The sequence below is a fragment of the Salvia hispanica genome, chromosome 3 (assembly GCF_029641045.1).
Source record: "Salvia hispanica isolate PSC_SH4W2 chromosome 3, Shi_PSC_v1, whole genome shotgun sequence".
Lineage (NCBI taxonomy): Eukaryota > Viridiplantae > Streptophyta > Magnoliopsida > Lamiales > Lamiaceae > Salvia > Salvia hispanica.
The window spans coordinates 4,338,624-4,356,278 of NC_142694.1; the positions used below are offsets into that span (position 1 = coordinate 4,338,624).

The 17,655-nt window shown below is 37.9% G+C and overlaps 2 protein-coding genes across 3 annotated transcripts; one reads left to right on the forward strand and one right to left on the reverse strand.

Annotated features, from left to right (window-relative positions):
• The first annotated feature begins 2,688 nt into the window (after window positions 1-2,688).
• Window positions 2,689-7,894, forward strand: LOC148929991 (uncharacterized). Of its 2 annotated transcripts, none has more exons than XM_089069075.1 (14): window positions 2,689-2,970; window positions 3,693-3,820; window positions 3,912-4,097; window positions 4,917-4,985; window positions 5,072-5,128; window positions 5,409-5,462; window positions 5,538-5,600; window positions 5,689-5,751; window positions 6,120-6,284; window positions 6,361-6,516; window positions 6,758-6,838; window positions 6,942-7,003; window positions 7,114-7,232; window positions 7,519-7,894. In XM_089069075.1, the coding sequence occupies exons 1-13, from the start codon at window positions 2,796-2,798 to the stop codon at window positions 7,193-7,195; spliced, it is 1,341 nt and encodes a 446-aa protein (XP_088925201.1). In that variant the 5' UTR covers window positions 2,689-2,795; the 3' UTR covers window positions 7,196-7,232; window positions 7,519-7,894. The 2 variants fall into 2 exon arrangements, with proteins under 2 accessions (XP_088925201.1, XP_088925202.1); XM_089069076.1 differs by having other exon boundaries at window positions 7,584-7,894.
• A 222-nt stretch (window positions 7,895-8,116) lies between these two features.
• On the reverse strand, window positions 8,117-17,419 carry LOC125215275 (DDB1- and CUL4-associated factor homolog 1-like). The gene is made up of 14 exons (XM_048116647.2): window positions 17,115-17,419; window positions 15,771-15,852; window positions 15,414-15,527; window positions 14,983-15,161; window positions 14,048-14,891; window positions 13,866-13,963; window positions 13,320-13,743; window positions 12,554-13,147; window positions 12,298-12,477; window positions 11,659-12,192; window positions 11,426-11,536; window positions 10,852-10,970; window positions 9,194-10,769; window positions 8,117-9,059 (listed from the first exon to the last, which is right to left on the reverse strand). The coding sequence occupies exons 1-14, from the start codon at window positions 17,309-17,311 to the stop codon at window positions 8,400-8,402; spliced, it is 5,712 nt and encodes a 1,903-aa protein (XP_047972604.2). The 5' UTR covers window positions 17,312-17,419; the 3' UTR covers window positions 8,117-8,399.
• Window positions 17,420-17,655: the final 236 nt, after the last annotated feature.

The window sequence follows — 17,655 nt, forward strand, 5'->3', positions numbered from 1 at the left end:
TCATCAATTCCTAAATGTCAATACGATCAACGAAAAATGTCAATAAGACCATAGGATTAATTTCAAAAAATATCAGTAGGGTACTAATGTCAATTAACTACATGTTTAGTTATAACTAACTTTTAAAAGAAATCACAAATCTTTAAATTCATATAACATATATCAAATTAAAGATAATTTCATAAGGATTCCAATGATATCCTACATGCATATGTTCCGACGTCAAAATTTGAAAAAAATTTAATTTTTTTTAATTTTTTCGTACAAGCAGAAATGTCAACATATTATATAAAATATGTCAATATAATACATGTAGAATGTTACTATAAGCAATGTGTTAACATTCTTAAAGCATTGTGTTGATATTTTCGAAACACTATAATGACATTTTCATCCAAAACCCTAATTTGGAGTTTTTTTTATCTTTTTTTATTTTATTAATAAAAACGAAAATTACACGTGGCAAATTATAGACCATACATTTTCTAAAATCATATGATATTAAATTAATCATAATTAGCCATTAAATGATGAGTTAGTAATTGATCACTTCCCTGAATATAGATAGTTTAAAAATTCAACTATACATATTTAATTATTGTTTGAAGGCGAAAGTAATGATATCTTTTCGTGGCTTTACTTTTTTAGTTGGGAAAAATTGAACTGCAGCTTTTATGTAAAGTAGCATTATAAATCATTACTTAATTAGTAAGGAGGACGGGGTTCTTGGAATCTCGACACTTATCGTAAGGTTAATTTGAATTGCATAATAGTTTCCTAGCTAAATTATAAATTTGATTTAGGGGTTGTTCCATGCTATAGATTCATTTTAGGTCAATTTACAACCTTCTTTTCATAGGAAAAATGGCCAAGTCACAATTATGTAGTATGGCCAAGTTATAGACTATGGAAATAATTCACCTTTGCTACCTTCGAATAATAACCCACCAATCCTATTAAAAATGTTGTATTTGCTACCCATTATTTAAATGTCAATAGTCAAAATAATTAAAAGAAATCGCCCAAATGAAATTACCCAGTAAACACTCGACAAACGTGTGGAAAGATGGTACAGTGTTGAATAAAATGGAAGCTGGGGAATTAAAAAATGATGGAATCTAAGAAAGTGGTCTAAACAAGCTCATAACTCATAAGTCATAACTTTGAAAATGTCGATAGAATTAATTTCACAGTCATACTTATTAATTTTTTATTAGGTACTTTATCAAGGTCTTGAAATTTATTCGAGAGGTATTTATGTTGGTAAATTTTATTGGAAGTTTGTTAGTATGCTGCTGGTATTGTGACTCTAATCCCAATTTTGGCGTATTAAAAAGGATTTGCAATAAAAAATAGGAACGAATCGCATCACTAATCTTCTCAATGGAAATAAGTCTGAATATCATTCAAAGTTAATGAAATTCCCAGTCAATATAGGCGTTCTGTATTGACCCTTTATTCAGTTTATAACTTTTACTCCAAATATAGCTACTAATGATGAGTTTTAGCTTAACCAAATTACGATTGTTACATGACATTAAATTTTGAATAACCATACACAATTTTTTGAAGTCGAAGCTGAATTGATAAAATAAAAAACGATATAACAGTTAAAACAACTTTGTTTCGATAAAAAAAAATAGAGCAATACAGTACTTAAGAATTATGATTTGATTTAGTGACAACATAAGATAAATTAAAAAAAAATTAAAAGTTGATAAAAATTATGACTCGACGATTCCACGTGGATTGATGTACATTCAGACATCGTTACTCTCGAGGCGTAGACACGTGCAGCCCTACCAACACCTAAACAAAACCAGCAATTAATTATAACAGTAGCACACAAAATTGATTTTAAGATCAACCATAGCTCCACGCCTCCCAAACCTCAACTACCACTCCTACCCTTCCTAAATTCACCAAATTTATTTCATCGATTATTAATATAAGCTTATATTCCCTTCATCCCAGAAAGATTGTCCCAGTTTATTTTTACACCCGTTTTACAAAACTAATAGAGTAATAAATAGATAAAATTGAAAGAGAGTAAAATAAGATAAAAAATAATGTGGATAAGACTATTTTCTATAATATTCTCTCTTTTACTTTACTATCTCTATACTTTAACTATTTATTATTGTTTTTTGCAAAACGAGTAAAACATATGAAATGAGACAATCTTTCTGAAACGGATAGAGTATATTAAGTCAAAGCAAGGGAATCCTAAAATTGCAATTATTCGCCAAAATCACAAAGGCATTATTTCTGAAGCATCACTAATTATTCATTTGTGGGAAAATAGTCTTTTAAGTATTTTTCTACAGAGTAAAATAGAAAGAATTAAAAATATGTCAATCCGAATACTACAATTAATACGTACAAATAACAGAATCTACTTAACAATTTTCTAGTCCTGACATATAGCAATTCGATTAAATAAATGAATGTTGACTTCGGACAGAAATGAAACATACGATGCATACGCGAAGTTCGTGTCTGAAATTTCAAAGCTTACAAGTAGTAAATTCAATTTATTTCATTTACCTATTTTTAGGTGAAAATATAATTAAAACGCCCTAGATTTATGGCTAAAGTTTGGGTATAAAGGAAAGGGCAGTAACGTCATTTCGCTGCTCCGACACACATATGGAGTGAGTATGTATATATATAAACACACCACACGTTGTGAAGAAGAAAAAAAGGAAATATTTTTCCAAATCCGAAAAAAACTCAAACCTCGTAACCTGCTCAAAATCCGATCGCCGGAGCGCCGGAGATTCGCCAGCGGCGTCATGGCGGCGTTTAGAGTGTTCCTGCTCACTGTATTTCTCTCTGTAATTCTCGCGCACGTCGGAGCTGAAGCTGATGCCTCAGTCTCAGATGTCGTCGAGGAAGTCAAACTCGCCGGATCGGACGGTCCAGATTCTGCCGTCCTTGAGCAACTTAAGTCCAAGATCCACAGTCTCGGTTAGTTGATCGAATTTAATTTGGATATCAACGATTGGACAGTTATTAATTTTGGTGATTTTATTTGTTTAACGTGGTCGATTAGTGTTGGGGAAGTTGTTGGTGAAGCTTCAGATGAAGCGGTGATTGTATGAAATTGGAAGTTTCAATTGATTTGGGGAACATTGTTGGCAATTAATGTTATAGAGAATGTCGAAGTGATGGTCGAAGAGTCGACTTGAATGGAAGCATATGAGTGGTTAGGCGTTATGAGCTTATAGTTATAGTACTAAGTTAAAGGATCATATTATGGCATTGAGTTGTTCATCCGTGGATTGGTTGGAAAATACTAGGTTGCTGCTGCCTTGGGACGTGGAATTTCCAATATCTGGGGTAGTCTCTGTTTGTCTGAGTGCGTTGTGTTGTGTCAAAGAAACCTAGACTTGTCTTGAAAACAGTACTACTGGTGTAAAGATGCATCGAGAGAGAATTAATTACCAGTCTAATGGTAAAGGTTGGTGAGGGTTTGACTAGTGAAATTTAGGTATTGGCTACCAGGATCATGAGTTGAAATTCTAGTCACCTTCAGTTGACTCAACAGCATCACATTAGCTAAATGGAATACCTTTAGTGAAAAATTTGTACTACCTGTTTCATTGTGCTGTGCCCCCCTATATGACTTGCTTTTGTTGTTGACAATGGCTCTGATTATTCTCATACTTCTTTCTCTTTGATGTATGAAGAATCCCAGATTGAGGAGAAAATTCGAGCACTAAAAGAAAAGGAACAGGCGGTTGCAGCTAAGGAAAAGATAATCAAGGAAAAATCAGATACTGTTGCATCATTGAAAAGTGAAATTGCCTCGTTACATGTGAGTGGTTGGGATTTACAAAGAAAATAATTATAATTCCGTGAAGGTAATATTACGTCCATTTCAAATTCCAATTTCTTTGTTTATTCAGAAAAAGGGCAAACTGGATGCTGCAGAAGAAGTGGGAAAGGCACATGCAAGAGCTGAAGAGCTGGAAAAGCAGGTGGAGAAACTCACAAACGATCTTCATCTTAAAATAAGTGAGAAAGATGTGTTGGTATATCGGTTGTCTGAAGCAGAGAAAAAGGTTCCCGAGTTGAATGCTAAACTTGCTAGTGTAAGTCCCCCGCCATCTCTGCACAGTTCCATTATGGTGTAAGATTTTACGTCTTTGTTGAAATTAGGCGTATCCTTAGAGGTTTTTGGGCGTTTTCAGAATTCTTCAATATTCTTTAGCACAAATAGCTTCCATATTCTATTTGGATTATTCTAATCCATGTGTACATTGACGATTTAAATTTGGGACTTCGAAAACCAGTTTTCTTATTACCTTTCCTTTATTAGTCTCTGTGTCAGCCTTCCGTTCCCCCACGACAATGCCATATCAGACTGAGACACAAGCAGCAAATATTTAACTCATTTCTTCTCCTCCCGGCTGCCCCCTTTCCTTGTCCAGTCTCGTCTTTCTTACACTATATATATACATGGGCCTGTCCTCTAGAAGCAAAATTTTAACATATAGGAGTAGTATTTATTATGCATGTACATATATTTTCTGTAGCAAAACATGTATGTGAATGTATGTGAAATACATTATCACTATATATGTAAGATATATTGTTCCTTTGAACCAACCAATGGTCCAATATAATTACTCAACATACACTTGTGAGATAGTATGATTTTACAGTAAGAACTCTCTTCCAAATCATACAATAAACACTGAGTTATGACTATCCAATAGGATTTGCGAAGTCAAGGCACACACACCAAAACTCAAAATATTCTTCAAACCCATATCTCACACACACCTAGAACTTGGAGTTGGAATGATGTCACACTGTTAGGAACTGAAAGGTTTACATGCGATAACACTGATAGTCATTATAAGATTATCTACATTTCTTATCTGAATTCTTTTTTCCCTGTTATACAGCTTCAGAAGATCATTGATGATCAGAAAGCTAAGATACGTAAAACTCAACGAGCTCTTGAGATTGCTGAGGTATGCTATCAATGACTCAACTGCTTCCTAGTTTCTTTCCTTTTGTTAGAATGGTTGATCATTCCTTCTCTATAATCACTGTGCAGGAAGAATTGATGAAGGCCAAACTTGAAGCAACTTCCAGAACCAAAGAGTTGATGCAGGTACTATTACATTTTAGTTTGTGCATGGCTGTTCTTTCGGCAATTCGTCTAAAATCAGTCATTAATAATACCCTATCAAATGTCGGGTATCTGCTTACACTATATAGTATCTAGCTATTCAAAGCTTATGTACTGGCTTCATGCTTGGAATTGTCGTAATCAGTTGCTTGATCTGTGTCCATATTGTTTGGCTTTTGAGGGGACTTTTTAGGAAACTGTCTGTGTTATAGGTGAGTGGTATCTTAATTACTTTTTTTTTTCTTTGTGAATTTTACATCAGGCTCATGGTGCTTGGCTTCCCCCTTGGCTTGCAGTTCATCTTAATAATTATCAGGTATATATCATATATCAGTAAAAGTTCTCATGATTCAGCCTTCACATAATTGGGTCATGGTATCTGTATCGCCAGGCACTTCTAGAGGAGAACTGGAAAGTGCATGGAAAGCCTGCTCTGGAGTTGTTGATAAAGAAGGCAAGTGTTTGTGGTTCATGTTATTTACATTCCACTTGATTTCCCATTATCCTATTAATTGATCTATCTTTACCTTTAATTTCATCAGGCTACTGAAAAGAAGGCCCAAGCCGAAGAATGGGTCACACCACATGTTGAAACAGTCAAAACTGTAAGTCATTTGTGTACCAAGCTGCATCCTTTTTATTGTTAGCACTTGGTTTACTTAAAAAAGTATTTGATACTGGAAGCAAGAATTTGGTCTATATACTTGCTATACGACCAGTGTTGCCTTTTATTATAATCTGCTCAATTTAGTCTTCGATAAGCACTTCTTGTTAATCTAGGTTTCTTTTTGGATACTTGGGGTAGGATTATGCGTTTCAGTTTGTCTTTGGTAATTCCCCTGGTCTGATGTAAAGATTAATCTGCAAGTGGGAGAGTAGTGTTGTAAATTGCTTCGTTATGTCTTGATCTGTGAACGTTGTATTTGCTCCTATTTGTATCAGTTTGAGTAATCTTCTGTCTATGTTTGTGAAGAAATTGGTACCATCCATCAAGGAAAAGTGGGTGGTTATAGCCACAAATATTGAACCCCATGTGCACACACTAACAACAAAAACTGTGGAGATATATGAAGCGTCAAAGGAAGCTGTGACTCCGCACATTGTTAAAGTTCAGGAACTTGCGAATCCTTACTACCAGGTGAGTTGCATATTGATCAACCTAGCTCTTCTACCTGTTGTGTCTTATCTTAACTGAAATGAATGTTTTGTCATAGGAATTGAGGAAAGTAAGCAGACCATATATTGACAGTGTAGCCACTGCTGCAAGACCTCATGTTGACAAATTACAAACCAATCTGAAGCCATACACACAGGAGGCAGTTAAAGCTTACCGAAAGTTCCTTGAGTCAGCAACTGTATATCATGGTCAGGTAATATCTGGTTATTTAACCGTCAGTCTGGTATTGATCTGGCCATAACAATAATAGAAGTTATTTCTATTAGGGTCATTATTTGAGTTGTTTTCTTAACAGACTTTGTTTGCCACTCTACACTATCTCATAATTTATATGCTGTTGAATGACAATTATATATGTGAATGCTCTCCTCATAATTATTGGCTTTTATTGCATAAATATTTTTAATCTCAAAATAATCTGATCTCTGTGGTAGGTTCAAGACATAGTTCTGGACAAACTCAAGAATCACGAGTTTACAAAACCTCTTGCTACGAAAGAGCTGGTTTGGTTTTCTGTAAGTTGCATAGTTATATTGACAACTGTTTTTTTTGTTTCTGTTTTATCAAATCAAATGACTAATACAATGTTTGCTCGATAACTTATTTTTTATGTTGTAGGCTTCCGCATTGCTAGCTTTGCCTATCATCTTGCTGTTGAAAATCGTTTCAGCTTTTTTTGGGTTAGTGTTGTCTTTATATTCACATTGCTTACGAGAAAGATGTTACCACTTATGAGATTTGGAAGTGTTTCTAGAGCTGATATTTATCCATCAATATATACATATTGCAGTAAAAAGGGGAAGAAGCCCACCCGAAATGGCAATGCACACAATGCTCGTCGCAAAGGAAAACATGTACATTCAGACAAGTAAAACCTACTAATGTTGTACTCCAATGTGATTATACAAGGTGTGCCATAAACTTCACTATGTGTTTACGCTCGTCTTATATAAAGTCTACACCCAATTTTTTCCATATGATTGACACATGCTTAGACACATTATATGTTAGTGTGGGAATAGGAGAAATGAACACAACCCCTCATTTCACACCCTTATGTGTGCCAAGCTTTAGTAGTGACTCAATCTATTGATTACTTTGGATCGATACTTAGTTATCGTATGCTGATTGTCACTGCTTTCATTTACGCATTACTTATGTCACCCTCCCTGCCTTGGCTTGTCTCGTCTTGCAGATAGTCTGCTCCCGAGTGTACATGGAAGTGCCACAATTTTCATTTCTGTTTGCTCTTGTGGGCAGATACTATGTATGGTCCCTCGATGGCGTTGGAGCGATCGGAGTTCCATTTGTTCATTAAGTACACTTTTGATCTTGGAAGGTTTTGCAAATTTTCAGTATCGTGTAGAATAGAAAATCTGGGTGAGGATATATCTAGATCTCAGGATATTTTATATGTAGTTTCAAAATTTGTAGTAGTTGGGGTTTGTGTATCATGGCGTTTGATATTTATATCTTCCAGATCCTTTTTTAATCAGTCTTTTTGGATGTAAAAACTGTTTCAACTCTGCTTATTATGTTCATTTATGTAATTTAATAATTTAATTGGATTTTCTCTTTTGTCCTCAGCTTGATTCAAGACCTTTTAATGGAATGTTTTTGTGGTGATTCTGAAGTTTTGATAGATTAATGGAGTGACTTAAAGCTTCTTAATTAAGGAAAATTAGGGGTGATTGTTTGTTATCAAAAATAACACCCTCAATTGATTATTAACAAAAACTAGAGATTGTATTTGCTAAAAAATAAATATTTGGTGGCTATTGTTAAAATGCCCAAAACATGAAATTTCTTCAATTCACTACAAAACTAAAAATGAAAACCTCTCATGATCAAGCATGTTCGTGTACAGAAAATGTAAAAGAATAATAGTATCTAGAACGAGTTCAATGAATCTTTAAATAAGGGACAAAATTTGATTATACCCTTCCTACATAATGTTATACTCCTATTTCTTTCCCTCTACAATCTGGATAACAGACATTAATTACAATCTCAGCCGTGCCTTTCTCGAAATGGAACTTCTCAAAGAATGACAAAATTTGATGTCTGTATATCTCTCTATAAATCATCTTCATCCCCGCTGCTAAAAGATCCCAGAATGTCGCTGTCGTAGTCTTCGTCGCCTTCAGTCACGAGCTCCAGCATCCCATCGTCAAAACCCATGCCTTCCATCAGGAAATCCCCTTCATCATCATCGTCGAAGTCGCTTGCACTGTCGTCCTCATTGCTCATATCGTCAGCATCACTGTCACCGTCAACATCCAGATCCCCATCCAAAATTGAGTCATCGTCACCTTCGTCGTCTTCGTCCTCCTCATCACTCTCTGCATCGTCAGGATCGGAGTCGTCATCTGTAGGCTTGCGCCTTCCGATCTCACACACCCTTGCGGAGGAGTACATCTCGTCCTGGTCATCCAATGTGATTAAACCTACAAAGGAATCGGTTGGATCGGTTGCAAAGTCGAGCACACAGCGGTCGACGGGGATCGTGGCAATATCCGAATAATTGACGGCATCCACGGTGCGGAAAGCAGAGAAAAGAGGGTGCTTCACACGGCGAGTGTTGAAAGCTGATGTGACATCCTCGAGATTTCTCCTTAGAATGCCGTAGATGACATCACCACTAGCGTTAAATGTAATCGTTGTTTGATCCAACGATGGCACGCTCCGAAGCAGCCTAAACTTTCGAAGATCCCAAACCTCAGAGTTTATAATAACCTGTTAAAAACATTTTAAGAAATAGCAAGAAAGTTAATTAGAGAACGCTAGTAAATGCTAATACATCATACATTTGCATATATAAGATCATTTTATAAACCAGTTCCAGTAAACAATGTGAACTATTATCGTACCTCATTCCCAGCAGGATGAAAGCCACCGCCACCGTAATCTGTAAATAGATCAAACCGATGAATTGGACCCGAGACCCTTCGATCCCACAAAACTCCATTCCAAAGCAACATAGAGTCAGATGGGCTAAAATGGGGTAGAGAATACGCATGCCCACGACCAGAAACGTTGGTAGATGTATCAGACAACGTCAAGTCTAACTGACACGTGTGAATATCATACAAAAGAATCTCACGGCGTGGTGAATCTGATCTTAGTGCTGCAAACGTTCCACCTGAATTACTAAATTTAGCAGCTTTGATTCCATCAAATGAGTGCTTGGGACCAGCAGATACCAAAGACGCATCCCATAGGCGAACATCCATTGAACTTGAAGAAAGTATAAGCTGATTGTCGCCAGAAAAGTGTGACTGCAGAAGAGTAAGAGGAGACTGATGACTTGTACAACTGTCCAATACAATGTTGCTGTTAGAGTCGAACACTTTCAGATCCCCAGTATGCCCACCAGCAGCAATCCGAGAAGAATCTCCTAGAAATGCAATGCACGTTAATAATGAACTAGTGTCGTCACGACAACTTCTCCATGGTCTGAATCTACTATAAACAAACTGGCGATCCTTTCGAAGTCCATGATGTGCCCCATGCTTGCTTCTAAATTCCCGGTTGCTAAGACGGGACGTGATATTTGATGGAGCATCAAGACTTCTTTTTGGTTCTGGACAAACATGGGGTTGCAAGAGTGAAAGAGGAGGTAAAGTTGTAATTGGTGCAGAACATTGACGATGCTGGTGCTTTAAGTACTGGACAACAAGAGAATCCAGGGTAAGCCGTTCAGAGCCAGAAGGTTGTGGATCACTGAGCAATTGGGAGGAAGAAGCCAGACCAGTCAACTGATTTTCATCAATATCCCTACTTTGATACTCCCTCGGAGTAGAGATCGGTGTGCAGAACAGAGTTGCATCTGAATACAAACCACCTCTTCGAGAAGTATTAGGTGTGGTGAAACAAGGAGATCTAAGTGATTGTTCACCAGTGTTAGGTCGTTTTGCCGATGAGCCCAACACACTTTCTTTCAAGTCTGTCAATTTGCGTTTCATTGGCAACACTATTGGGGTTCTAACCTGAGGATCTGCATCACCACCAAATTTTGGAACAGACAGTAATGGAGTCCCCACACCATCTGCAGCTAAAGAGGCTTGTTCTAAATTGAAATTTATTTTGCTGCTTGACACTACTGGACTATCCTCTGTTTTGGGTGGAACTTTTGAGCGACTATGAGAAGCTGATGATTGAAATTTTTTCTTCTTTGAAGACATATAAGTTGAATCAGATCTGAAACTGGAATCTTCCCGATGATGAGAATTTTTTGATTTATCTGACAAGAATCCACAAACGGCACGAGCTGATGGCCATTGAATTTGTATTGCAGAAGCTTCCTGTCCAGTGGCTTGATGTGCTAAAGATGACGGAGCAGCTAAAGATGGCAAGGGTGTCAACTTAGCCTCTTTAAGAAGTGTAGCTGCACTTTCTGCTAAACCAGATGCTTGAAGGTGTTCGTGCATCAGCAACAAAAGTTCCCTGAATTTGAAAGGACATGTGATGAAAACAGACATAAGAAAATCATATGCATTTATAATCCACGACAAGAATCCTTGAATACCTAGAATGATAAGAAATGGGAGTAGCAGCAGCTATGGCAGCTCTTTCTATACGCCTCAAGGTTGGTGTAGCAGCATCACTGGCCGCTAAAGTACTCGCACGCCCAGAATTAGTTACAACCTTCAAATACAAGACAATATCATCAACTTAAATTATAAAGTACATGTCGTGGCTAATATTGAATAGTAAAAAGGCCAGCATACACTAACAACTTCTGAGAACAGTTTGACCTCAAAAAGTTGTACTTTTGATGTATTAGTATAGTCAATCATTAATAAGCCAAGAGCATGTTGCATGTCTCTTAATTCTCAGGGGCATTGAGATGGGGTGTGCAATATTCTTGTGGAGGGGCAAACTTCCAAAGACTAAACAATGGCCATTTTACCCCGATTCAGCTAATCTAGTCTTAAGGTCTTAACAGTGTTGGCTAGCCTAAATTTTCACTGACCATAAATGAAATGGTGCATATATAAGAAGCGTATCTAAACTGCAGTGATTAGCAATGGCACGGACACCCAGTCAACCCACCACTCCTGTCTCATATTTCAAATTTATGTTAACAAATTAGTGCTTACTCCAATAAGCTCAAATGTCACTTGAGCGAGCTCTGCCTGCCACCTGTTTTGCTCACCTCCAGCAGATTGGCCCCCTGAATCCCGAATAAGCTCTGAAAGTTTTTTTCCTATCTGAATAGAAACCAAAATGACAACAAACTTTTGGTGAAACTTCATCTATTACTGAGATGGCAATTTATTTAATTGATTATGAGTCTATGCCAAACAATATATCAAAATCAAGTAATGCAGACCTGAAGCTTTGTTAATATATGAGCAATTGTGTCATCTCTGGCCAAACCAAGAAGAACTCGGCATGTTAGAGCACGAAGACAATCAAGAGCAGCAGGAGATGTTACCATCCTTGGTTGGAGAAGCTGAAGAAGAACCTTGATACCGTTGTTTGCACGAACAGCTTCTCTGGCTTGCCTATAGCATTGTTCCAGTTGTGCAGCTAGCCCAGCACCACCTGCTCCAGCACCTAACGATATCCTTCGATCTCCGACTAGGCCAGAAGCCACTGATGAAGGTGATGGAGCTACTGAGCCACCTCTGTCCACAGAAGCAGGTTCTCCATTTCGTTCCCTTAGTTCATTTTGAACAGGAACATTGACTGCTCGTTCCATAATGTTCCTTTCAGCATTTTTTTCACTGGGCACCACAGCAGAACCATTTCCAGTTTGGCTAGAATAAGCTTGTTGGCCTTGCATGTTAGAGCTTGGTTTGTTGCTGATCGATGGTGGGGGGCAAACGAGATTGATCAAAAGGTTCAATGCTGGTTCAACAATCTGAGATTTTTAAAAAATGATGTTTAAATTAATTAGCTGTAAATAGACAAAGAATCACCCAAAAAGCCAAAATAAAAAGCACACAGCTTTGGGTGCAAATTTTACCTCGGGTTCAACATAGCCAGCGCCATTTGCAGCATCCAAGATGACAGCTATACCCACTCGGTCATTGCTTAAAGTGGCATTTAGAATAGGCTTGCGGCTATAAGGTACCAAAGTTACAATCTGCAGCACACCAAGGGCATACTGAAGCAACTCACGCAAATAGCGCTCTACTGGTGGGGCCTACAAGCAAACATGTGATTTAATAAAGAGAACTAGGATCATAATGCAGAGGAAGTCAAATAATTCTAAACCAAACCTGACATAACTCCAACATAATGGTATGACCATTTGATAGCAAAAATTTGTCAACTACAGGCCAACGTGCCTTTGCAAGCGCAGGGCCCAGCTTCCGATCCTTCTGTATTTGCCGGAAAACAGCATCCATTGCCTCATTGCTTATGTCCAGTGGCTTGTTTGCTGCTCTAGAAATGTTTCTAGGCGCACTTCGAATATTTTTCATAGGTCTTACCGAATCCACAAGCAAAAGGAAATGTGCTCTGAAATATTGGCGCAGTGTTATACAGATCAGAGAAGCTATGTTTTTCTCTGAAGAGGTCAGTACATCTGCAGTGGACCGATCATTTTGAAGAGATCCTGAGTTACTTGCTTGCCCAGTAGACACCCCGGATCTTACTGAGGCAGCATCACGCAAAAGAGACATTAGTCTCTGCAAACCATCATGTGAATCAAATGCATCAATGATGGCTCTGAAGACAAAAGTGGCAGCTAAAAACGATGCTGCATTCTTTCGGGCTTGATGATCTTGTGAACACTCAATAAGTTGTAGAGCCAATTCAACAATCTGACTGATTACATCTGAAGGTAGGGCACAAACACGCTCCATTATCCCCTGCCAAAGATATCTTGTTAGTGAAAGGTGCCATCTCAAACAACTCTAATAACAACCAAATTCTAGTTTATGTGCATTGAACATAAGAGAGCATACATAGACCTACAATGTCATGTCAAACTGCAGATATATTATAAGCAACTAACAAACCGAAGAAGACGCCACAAATTACCTGGGTTGAACCTATTGTCAATAAGCAGGATGACAGGCCAAGATATGTCAGTGCAATTCTAGGAACAGCAAGCAGTCTTTGCATGCCACCACGATCCACGAATAACGCAGCAAACTTACGATGAGCAGCCAAGGCACAAATCAATTTCAAAATATCGGGCAAAAGACGCATACCAGTTGATGCCTCTTTGTGCTTCAGACTTCGCTGAATTAATGCAAGAGAGACATCAACCCCCTTCTCATGGAGCATAGGTCCAAGAACTTCAACATACTCTCCCAGCACTACAAGGCACTGGATACAGAACTTTTCCCTTAGCTTCGCAAGAGAGTGGTTGTCTGGTATTGAGACTTCAGAAATATTTTCACTCAAATCTGCATCTGTAGCCTTTGAATCCCCTGAATCACTATCACCATTGCTTGAATTTCTACAAGGGACAAAAGGTCGAGTAAAAATCAAAATGCAGTGAGTAAGCGAGGTCACAAAACATATGCCACTTATTGAGTTATTTGATCAATACCAAGCCATTCTGTGAAACATACTACCCACCTCAGAGCAGGAACTGCATTACCAGCATCTATGACAGTAGAGGCAGCTCTAGAAGCAGCAAGCACAGCAGCCTCTTCATCACTTGTCTTCTTATACTCCTGGTTCGATAGTAAACAGATGTGTGTGAATAGTTCATGCATATATGCATTCAGAAAGAAAGAGTAAGAAAATAGTACGCTCACCTCCAAAGCAGCAGTTTTAACCACTTCAGCAGCATCATCACCAGCAGCCTGTATGGCTTCAGCAGGAGCATTGGCTGCTCTTGCTTCAGCTTCAGCGGCTCTTACAGCTTTTTTAACCAAATCGGTAATGTCTTTGTTTCCAACTTTGCAGTTCTGGAAGCAATCATCATTGTCGTCTCTCTGAGGGATAAAAGTATCAACATAATTTCTTCCTAGACTCTTTTTAGAGTCTGAAAATCTTCTTAGATCCTGACTTCTAGCTCCACTCCGTGCCTGCCCTGACCTACTGCCAGAAGTTGGGGAGATCATAGCTTGCTCAGTCTCAGATACTCCTTCGCTTGACCTAACCTTTCCTCGTGTTCTGGAAATTCCATGATTGGTTTTTCGTCTGGAAGAGTCATCTCTCATATTTTCTTCAACATCTTCTTCCCTATGAGATCTTCCACAAAGTTTTGTTTTTGACTCGCGAAAATCTCTAATATTGCATTTTTCTTCGCCGTCTGTTTCTGGTTCATAACCATCAACCTCAAGAACCATACTATCAGGGGACGACTCATCAATCCCACATTCATCCAATAGAGAAGCATCTCGATCATGATCCTTATCACTATGCATTCTTGAAGTGTCTGCATCCAAGTGAGAAGCCTCTGTCGCTAGCCGCAACCTACTCCTACCTTCCTCTTTCATTTTAGGGAAGGTGATGGTTGGTGCACTTTTGTTGCCTGCTGATATGTTGCCATCTTTCTGATTTGTGCTTGTATCACCTAAAACTCGAACTCGTAAATATCGCATTAGCTTAGCTGATATCCCAGATGTTAAGACATCTTCCACAAGTGCACCAAAACTGAAATGCCAATGAAGGAAAAAAGTTACAAGGAGAAAGAGAGACAGACACCACAAAAGATATTGGGAAAATAGGCAGATTCAGAACCAACCAGGGCAAGCATACAGCAAGAAGAGCAGTAGAGTATGTTTGTAACATTTCAAAATCTGACGAATTTCTTTTCCCCGTGTCATGCTTCCCCTGACGGTCATCACCAGATGAGCGAGGAATCTCCTCCATCACCCACCCTCTTAAGTTAGCTAGGACGTTATCTTCAAATACATGTGGATACTGCATTCAAGGCTACTTACATCAAGACCATGAAACAATGTTTATGATCATGAATAGAAGAAAGTAATCCCTTAACAGCCCATTAAGAACAGTACACAAGTTTATGACCAAAAGAAAGTAATCCCTCTATAGTCCATCAAGAACATTAACAAAACTGATAGGGAGAAAAAGTAATCTCTCTGTAGCACACAAGATTTGTTAGAAATAGATCAAGATGTTTAGTTTATCATGAATCAATAACTACTATCATACCATCCAAGTTAGTGAACAACTGTAAAGAAGCCTTGTAGTAGCTGCCTGTAACGGTAAACCTCTTCCTTCAGCCAGAAATTCGGAAGTTATCAACTCAAAAAATTCATCGTTCTCCTGTAGAAAGTAAGATATATTAAGCAACATCTCAAAACTAGTTAAAAGGGATAACTTGCATGGCATTCAGCCACACAGATGCATATTCCAAACAACTAAGTCACATGCTACAGAGAGGTGGGTAAGCCTTGAACTACTCCTTAGGCCATATTCCTTCTTGTTCTATGTATTAGACTGAGACACAAGCTAGCATAAAAGGTTGCCAAAACAAAAAGCATAAGACAATGATGAATAGTCAAATACCCGAATAAGATTTCCAAGTCGCCCAATATTATGAGAAGACCTGCCATTACTTGTTGAAGATTGATCTGCGCCTTCCATGTAGCTACACATCCAAAATTAAACTTGTCAGTTCCCCAAACAAGAATGCATCTAAATCTAGAAATGCAACCCAAACTTGACCCTAGGATTAGGTGATCTAATGGTCAATAATTAACCAAAAACACGGAAGGTTATTATTAATCAGTTTTAGGTCATTTTATAAAATTTGGGTTTGATGTCACTTTTAGATCATTTTAGGTCATCCTTTGTTAAAATGACCTAAAAATAAACTAACAATGACATAAATACCCTATATATACATATAGGTAATTATACAACTCTGCTACCACTTTGAAAAAGTATTAACAAGAATCAAGGACATTGTGGATATTATGATATCATATTGAAAAACAAATGTAGTGCCGAACTTTCCGGTGAGTAGTCTACTTTCTCTAACTCAAGGAAATGGGAACAAATTCTTGATGATACGTGACTCCATACATAGCATTCATCCTGACTAGGTATACTTAACCCAGCATCTTAGGCCCAAAAGTACAGTAGAGATTACTACAGTCACATTATGGCCCACAGGATGAAATTTTGGCAATCAAGCAGTTCGAGTTTCACTCATTTTGATATTATTCTATTCTTTTTAGGATTGAAGGCAGTAGTTAGTACAATAACACAATATTTTTACGTTCTTTCGTAGTAACCTAGAAATGTGTCTCTACAATAGACACATGAACATCAAAGAGGATCAAACTTAATTGGTAATAATCTTGAAAGAATTGTAATTTTGGTGTTATAATTCTACAATTCCAGTTTGCAGTCAACTTTTACAGAATTAAAATCACATCTTAGGTCGAACGTGGATGTATAGAGGAACTTAATATCTCAACTTCTTGAACAAACTACTTTTGACCACTATTAAAGTCCTACAAGATAGTCTACTCTACCATTACAATACATAACACAACAGCCTCTACCCCCAGAAAAGGAAAAAAAAAAGGCAAACACTAATTACTTAGTACTACTCTCATAATTCTTCTTAGCTTCCAACTCAGTGTTTTTCGGTAAAATTCAAAACAATAACCTTCCTCCTGAAACCAATACAATTCACATCCTAATTACTTTATTTCTACCACCAACAGCATAAGATGCTAGCAGCGCGTGATGAAACGAAAGAAAACCGCCCCAATTAATACAATTAACACGAACACAGCATCCATTACCGAAAATCAATATATCAAAATCAAATACTCCAGTTAACTGAGTAGAGATAGAAAAAAAAAATATTCCAGCACACTGATCGTAAGAAAAAGCAACCTGGATTCCTGAGTCTCCAGAATGGTGGCGAGGGCATGGAGCAAGTCGGGGTTGGAATTCTCACGGCGCGCAATGATCTTATCCATCAAAGACTGTGCCTTGGCAATCAAAAGGTCGCTCTCATCCTCCTCCTGCCGCTCCTCAACCCCCTCCGCCTCCGGCTGAGCTTGTGGCTCAGCTTCCGTAGGCGCCTCCATTGCAATAATTGGCTCCCAATGAAACAACAGTAGCGCGATTGGCGGCTTCAATCACACGAAATTCTATGAAATCAAAATTTTCAATTCCAACACCAACAATGCGTGTGTGCTGTGTGTTTTAGTGCGTATTTATACTATGTCGTGAGGGGGAAATGGAAGCAGGCCCAGAGGCCTGTCAAAGTACATTCATTAATGCGCAGGGTACTACACTACTACTGCATTTTAAGGGTTTCGTTTATTTTTTTTATTTTTTATTTTGCGGGTGGCGGTTGTGAAATAAAAATTCATTGCTGTAATGAAAGCACTATAATTTTGTTTTACTAGTACTATTATTTTTCACATAA

Coding starts and splice junctions, on each gene's coding strand:
- LOC148929991 (XM_089069075.1), top strand. CDS start 2,796: ATGGCGGCGTTTAGAGTGTTCCTGCTCACTGTATTTCTCTCTGTAATT. Junction 2,971..3,692: donor GTCCAAGATCCACAGTCTCG/GTTAGTTGATCG, acceptor TGATGTATGAAG/AATCCCAGATTGAGGAGAAA. Junction 3,821..3,911: donor GTGAAATTGCCTCGTTACAT/GTGAGTGGTTGG, acceptor TTGTTTATTCAG/AAAAAGGGCAAACTGGATGC.
- LOC125215275 (XM_048116647.2), bottom strand. CDS start 17,311: ATGGAGGCGCCTACGGAAGCTGAGCCACAAGCTCAGCCGGAGGCGGAG. Junction 15,528..15,770: donor GACTTGGAAATCTTATTCGG/GTATTTGACTAT, acceptor TACTTTCTACAG/GAGAACGATGAATTTTTTGA. Junction 13,964..14,047: donor TTAAAACTGCTGCTTTGGAG/GTGAGCGTACTA, acceptor CTATCGAACCAG/GAGTATAAGAAGACAAGTGA.